Source organism: Misgurnus anguillicaudatus, chromosome 16 (assembly GCF_027580225.2).
Source record: "Misgurnus anguillicaudatus chromosome 16, ASM2758022v2, whole genome shotgun sequence".
NCBI lineage: Eukaryota > Metazoa > Chordata > Actinopteri > Cypriniformes > Cobitidae > Misgurnus > Misgurnus anguillicaudatus.
Window position 1 is genome coordinate 24,642,238 of NC_073352.2, and position 7,326 is coordinate 24,649,563.

The window sequence follows — 7,326 nt, forward strand, 5'->3', positions numbered from 1 at the left end:
AACGATTGCAGAAGCGAAGTTTTCGTTCAGATTGTAATGCTACTGTAATTTTTTTACCATAATTGTGTATCTCTTAATAAATTAGATAGATTTATAAAACGAATTGTCAGTTCTATTTTTAATCTATTTTTCATTTTGCACATATCTAGAATGCTTTACAAAATTTATAAGAATGCGTCACCCAGTTTATAAGAGAGGAACAACACAATTTACACTTGATAAAAGCAGATTCACTCATCATTTTCTTTACAAAGAAACATGCCAATACAAGCAAACAGAGATATAAGGTACTCAAGTATTTTTTCAATTATCTGTAGATTATCAGTGTTTTCCTTTTACTCCACGTCACGTTGAATTTCATTAAATACTTATTAACATTTTGTTATTTACATTACAAAATCTAGTTCCTAAATACTTGTACTTTTTAAGTATGTAAAAGTTATGTGAGTATTAATAAGTACTACATTGTATTGTACATAAATATTAAAGGTAAAAAACATTGCACTTTTCATACGTAGTGGAGTGAAAAGTACAATATTAACTATCAGGATTTAATCAAGTAAAAGTTTGGTAAAGAAAAAGTACAGACACTTAAGTAAATAAAAATACTTCACTACTTTACACCTATGCCAGAAAGTACATCAGAGCAGTATGACAACACATCTTTAACTTGTTTACAAAGTTAAATTAAAACAAAGGCAAAAGTGTAAGTATACCACAGATTTTATTTTGCAAGTCCATGGTAACGGAGTAGAATTGTAGTTCATTTCAATGGCAAAAATGAAGAGATCCAGTACAACCAGCAATAAAAGATTTAACATTACTGATTTCAGAGGCACTGGCTTCTTTCCACACTTTTCCACAATACATAATATAACCTTGATGCTAAACAGGTTGGTACTGATTTAACTCCCAGTCCAACCAGTCAAGTTTGTGGGAGACACATGCCATCTTGTACACAGACATGTGCAACTTAAAACTTCAGCTCTATCAAATACAACAAATAAAAATTCAACTGCTGAAAAAACTACATATGGTACAAAAGAAGTAAAAAAGTTCAGCTGTACAAGACAGGCATCAAGTAACAGTCTAAAGACTGTATTTGTCCCAAAAGCTGCTTCTGCCTTCTCCCCAGAAGTTTCTTTTTTCTGCAGATGATAATACAAGATAGCATATCCACATAGACCCTCATCATCGCCCACCTGCAAGGAAAGCAAGTACAATGCTTTATTGCATTCTGCTAAAATTACTATTTGAATGAATAATGTCACTATATGTATTACTTTCTGAAGAACTATAATATAAATATTCAGAATACCATCTAATTTGTTTAAATATCTTCGTTTCCCACAAATAAAGGAAGTCATTTGGAGTATAATAATTTAAACCCTAAAATGTGTGCTTTTAATCAGATTTTATTGTTAATTTTTAATGCTCAACAACGTAATCTTACCTCTAAATCCACGTCCACCACCTCCACCTCTACCTCCTCTGAACCCTCCGCCACCGCCTCCTCCACGTCCACCAAAGCCACCTCCTCGACCACCAAAGCCTCCTCCTCGACCACCAAAGCCGCCTCCTCGACCTCCACGAAATCCACCTGCAAGCACATTACTCACTTTAGAATATTCCTTTAGATGTTAATTCTACATGAATTAATGATTATCTTACTTAAGATAATTATTAAACTGAATAACTAGCTTTGTATGCGGTTACGATAGCACAAAGTGAGCATGGTCTTACCTCCTCTCCCACCTCTTCCTCCTCTGCCTCCACGAGGAGGCCCTTTCTCACCTGGAGGCCTGGGGAGAAATCTCTGAAGGGGTAGCAGCTTCATGGGGTCAATGTAAAACTGAAAAAATACAAATAAATATGATTTTACATTTTCTGCACAGTTCTGAGCAGTACACAGTACTAATCACAACAACAACGCAAAAAGCAAGACAGCGTAACGCCTTTATAACTTCAAAAGTAATAGTTAAAAAAAATTAGAAAACCTGTAATCCTATGCAGCAACTACCTACCAATTAAAAAAGTGACAGATGACAAACATTTTTAAAAAGCATGGCACAATAGGGTTTTATGTAAAAGAGCTTACCTTTTGTAACTTCTTGAAGGAGGATGCTTTCATATTTTCAGAAAGTTTGACAGAAAAATACTGATGGTATTATTTAAGGACATTGATTTTACATACATGAAAACATTTGTGAATTGACAGCACTGTTTAAAGACCACCTGCAGTAACAATAAAGGATACAAAATCACGAAGCTGACCAAAGATCTCATCCACTTTTCCAATCTGTTCTTTGTTTTCCAGGTAAACAGGAGCGTTGAAATAGGGAACTTTGTTTTCCTCCGTCACACATTTACAGACAATTTCGTCCTCACAAGGGTGCATGAACTCTCCTAAGGCTATTAGATTGAGTTTATCAATACACTTCATATGCTTGTATACATGCAGGCATATATGACGTGTAAGTTAAGTTAGTTTTTACTTACAATGTCCAAAGCAAAACCTTGAAAATAAGTTAAGCACACAAGAAATAAAGCATATTTACCGACAACGTGTTCCGGTGGTCCATAGTCTTGTTGTCTGTTAAATCCACCTCTGCCACCTCCAAATCCGCCACCTCGACCGCCTCCGAATCCCCCGCCTCGACCACCTCCAAATCCGCCACCCCGACCACCGCCTCTATTAAAACCGCCGCCACGACCCCCTCGACCACCACCCCCGCGGAATGACATGGTAAAGACCTGTGACACATATGAATGAAACACGTTAACAAAAATCACAGGATGAGACGACAAAGGCACCGCTTGAGCTCAGTAAACCACACAAACACAAGAGAAAACGATAGTTTTCCAGGTTTAATGCAAATGTTTTGGATAATTAACACGAACTAACGTTACTTCTTATCATGATCATAAAGTTTCAGTAGGAATGCTAACGTTATAGGTTAACCATAGAGAATAGTTCACAACACATATATCAATTCAACGTGCAGAAGTCAAATACATAATAACAGATATCATTAAATGAAAATGTTATTGAAACATATCATTTATAATATTCCCGGTAGTGTTATAATAGTCAAAATACCTTTAAATATGATCGGTTAGGCTTCTATGAAAGTCCACGCTGTTGACTCTGTAAACACATGTGCCAGACTATCTGCCGTAAATCTGACTACCGGTTTACAGACTGTCGTAAAAACGGAAGTAATGACCATAGATATGGTAATGACCATGTTTGGACGCTAGAGGCGGACGTGTCAAGGAAAAGCACTGATGTTTTATTTTCTTTGGCATAAAGGACAAAACACGTACACTTACGTAAGGTAGAAGTACAGTATAGTTTATTATAAAATAATTAATTTAAAATTAACTGCTGTCAAAAGCTAAATAAATTAAGAAAGTATATGAATAAAAAATATATACTAATTAAATTCTATGTAATAAATCACAGCATCAGCTTAAATGAGATCTAACAATGAAATCAGTATTAAATCACATATATATATATATATATATATATATATATATATATATATGCATTTGTTTTATAATAGTTGAAAGAATAATATTGTATTATAAAACAATTATTGTTATAAAACTACATTAGGCATAGGGAGCTGGACAGCAGAGGTCACTCTCGGCACATGATAAACCGAGCTGTAGATTATAGCATCTGTGGAGGTGCTGTGATTGTGGTGAAGGACCAGAACATTTGGATTCTGATCAGGGACAGCTGGCTCTCCTGGGTCTTCACATGAGAAGGCGATATCTGTAAATAGAAGTCAGTTTCCCCCGAATCTCTCCATCTCTTTTTTTTAGTTTTTCTTGAATGCCGCAGGCAACTGTCAGCATCCAGCATGGGAACTGGAGTGGTGTGCTGAAAAACGGAAAAAGCAATAGACATCTAGAGAGAGAGATAGAGAGAGAGAGAGTACCCACATCAAGCAAAGTGATGCATTTTATGTGTAGCTTATTATAAACTTGTACTGTATATCTTGTATCACAAATAAGCGTAAACGTTTTAAAAAATAAATGCTGTTTTTATGCCTGCAAGACCTTGAAATTTTGACTTGGTCTCCACTCCACTCCGCTGGCTGTGAGACACTACTGCGTCTGAATGTCAATATTTGATGTGCAGGCTTGTACACACATGCTGCTTCAAACGCAGTGCTTCTTCTCATAACACCAGAGATGGAAGCTATTCCCAGGCAATGTTTTGTTTGTGTAAATCAGTCTCGGAGGAAGCCTTCATTCCTCTGACTGTATGATGCTTAGAATTTAAAAATATAATTTATTCCATATTTTGTTCACCATACATCTTGTATTCATCTTACGTCTATGCAGTGGTATCAACATTCGGTTGCAGCGAGATTGCACTTGATGAAACCTTGTGTACTCTGTATGAAATTTCTAAATATTGAATAATATTTCATTTTTAAGAAAACCAAAGTATTTTGTTCCATACAAACGGCAGCATTCAAAGCTAAAGTGTCTTTTAAAATGTTGTCAATTCAAGCTTCCCCTTCTTAGGTTTGCCTATAAAGTTCACAACCTCTATCCTTGTACACTCAGTATAAAATCAACACAATACTGTAAGCGGCTGCTGTTTCAAATTCCTAATGCACATTTCGGAACGTGAACCATGTGATTTAATTACACTTACAGGGAGTAAGTGTCCCGTTGGATCGATTTCGCGGTTCGGTAATCCATGATAGTCACGGTGGTCAGCCAGATTATGGGGTAAGGTAGGCATTTTGGCCTTTAATTGGCTGTTAATTGCCCCTGACTGTTCAAAGTAAATTAATTATTGATCGTATACGCCACACTTTTTCTGTACTTACATAGCCTTACAAATCCTTTTATCTCCCTTTGGTGTAAGTACATTTCCTCTCTGGCATAATTACATACTAAGAGAAGCCCATGGGCCAGTAAGCACCTCATTAAATCCAAAAAGTTGTTTATTCTGGATTTGTCTTTGTGCAATGTCTGTTTGTATATCGACTCTTCGTAAAATATATACTTTTCTCGTCGCAATACTCTCTTTGCCACCCCTGCCTAAACTGTGTAGTGTATAAACAGAAAGAGAAAGATGGTTACTAATTGAAATCACTTGTTTGGTCTGTGGTCTTCCAAGAAAGCTAGCATCCAATCTCTGTTCAGGATGACACTAAATGCATAGCACAGATCCAAGCCAACCTAAGCCTGCATCATTATTCTGCCCATTGATTTTACACTGGGCCTCCAAAGACAGCCTGCTCTTTGAAATGAAGTATAAACAAAGTACCAGCATGATATAACAGCATTTTTATTCTGCTTCAGGAGACAGCCAGCCCCATGGATTAGAGGTTTCAGTCAAAGAAACGCAAGCGGTGCGTAAGTGTGTGTCCATTTCAAATGGCACACTGTTCTCTCATCCTGTCGCTGAATGACGCTCGCTCTCTGATCAGGTTGAGTCAGTTCATTCTGAGTGGGTGAGGAAAATAAGGTGGACTGAGCCTACAGGGACATCTGAAGACAGGTCATCTAATGCTTATGGTCAGGCTCTGATGCATTCTGAGATGGTATTTCACCGATCGAGATAAGAGTTGGCATTATGTTTGGTTTTAATGCTTTGACAGGCTGTATCTGATTTAACCAGACTGAGTGAAGGGTTTAGATCATGGTGAGGTAGAAGAACGGGGATAAAGGTCATATTTGTTAAGATCTGAGTTTTTGCAGCAGCAATACAGTACAAACTGAATGGGCTCTCTTCTTCTTTATTTCTCATGAAACCCAGTGTTAGATATTTGAATGAGAGTCACGTTGTTATTTTCAACAGATGGACTCTTTGATTACATTAAGGGAATATCAACATAATGGTATAGCTACAAATGAGAAACAAGTCAAAAAACACTATGCCACCAGGTCGCATAATTGTTAGTTACAAGCAAATATCTCTATATTTTGTACTTTGATGTTAGCAAATCAAATACTTTAATGTATTGTAATTGGTTCCCTTTGATATCGGCCAGTTTTTTACACATTCCATCTTCTATTCAGTGTTGCGATGATGGATAAGATTATACCCTGAAAGCACCTATACATACAAATAGCAGTGTCATTAGAGCAGAGAGGCTTTTCCATGCTCTCACTGCCCTTACTGTTCATCCACACAATCCTTTCAACAAAATCAGAGAAGATAATGTGTATTATTAGGTTTCTCATTCTCCCTAATAAGTGATGGAGGAGTGGTTGCTCTCCCATGCATTTGTTTATAGATATCGGACTGGTCTGCAGGCCATTATCAGGTGGCATCATTGGATGAAGCGGGCCAGAGAAGATTTACTTATGTTGGGTGGCTAATGCTTAAAATACATCAGTGCCCTTTGTTTTGCCTCAAACTGCACGCCAGTGATGTTTTTAGTAATGCATGTTTGTTAAAACTATAGTTATATTTCCTTATTAAACTATGGAGTCCTGATTTAAGCTTATCCCTGTTTGGGAAACCACAATATGTCTGTTGTTCACACTTATCATAATATATAGTGCATTCAAGTCATATTGGATATATTGTATTTACGAAATAAACACACATAAACGGTACCACAAAGTCATAAGCATGAGTGGGAAACTTGAAATGTTCTCAATTAAAGGGCAAGTTCGGTATTTTACACTTAAAGTCCTGTTTTCAGATTGTTTATGATGAAATAGAACGGTTTTGACTGAAATTTCGACATATGCGGCTGCCCCAAGAATTTTCGGGTGTTTGTTGTTTCACCTCCCACATCTATAATGGCTTCATAGGTGCACTGGAACAGTCCTTACTAAAATGCATTAAACTTTCGTTTACAAAGACGTGAAACTCACCGAGTGGTCAGGGGTGTTCACTGATATGCTCACACAAAAATCGCTATATATATATCACAAGCCAAAACCTAACTTTGTTTTGCAAGTCAATTCCACTTTGTTTTAACTTCATGCAATATATATATATATTCATGCAATTCATTAAAAGAAGGCACACCACCATCATGTGAAGATGAACGAAATGGCTTAAACACACCATTTGAAATCACCTAAACAAACACGCCCCCACCCCAATAGAATCTGGACCATCTTTTGATAGACCTGCCCCACACATATGCAACCCAGGCAATGATGTTGGTTAGTAGACAGGCCCCTTACTGCTGATTGGCTACAAGTGTGTTTTGGTACTCAGCCCGACTCCTGTTTTTAAAGTGTTTTTCAAAAATCATGCACCCGCCTTTAATGGCAAGCAACTTCAACTCGCAATAGCATAAAATTTAAAAAAACTAACAATTGAAACACTTT

At 36.9% G+C, this 7,326-nt stretch overlaps 1 protein-coding gene across 1 annotated transcript; it reads right to left on the bottom strand.

The window, feature by feature from the left end:
• Positions 1-705: 705 nt before the first annotated feature.
• Positions 706-3,248, bottom strand: gar1 (GAR1 homolog, ribonucleoprotein). The gene is made up of 7 exons (XM_055177462.2): positions 3,101-3,248; positions 2,559-2,754; positions 2,258-2,412; positions 2,099-2,158; positions 1,744-1,852; positions 1,454-1,600; positions 706-1,202 (listed from the first exon to the last, which is right to left on the bottom strand). Exons 2-7 carry the CDS (start codon positions 2,743-2,745, stop codon positions 1,192-1,194), a joined length of 669 nt encoding a protein of 222 aa, XP_055033437.2. The 5' UTR covers positions 2,746-2,754; positions 3,101-3,248; the 3' UTR covers positions 706-1,191.
• Between the last annotated feature and the right edge of the window lie 4,078 nt (positions 3,249-7,326).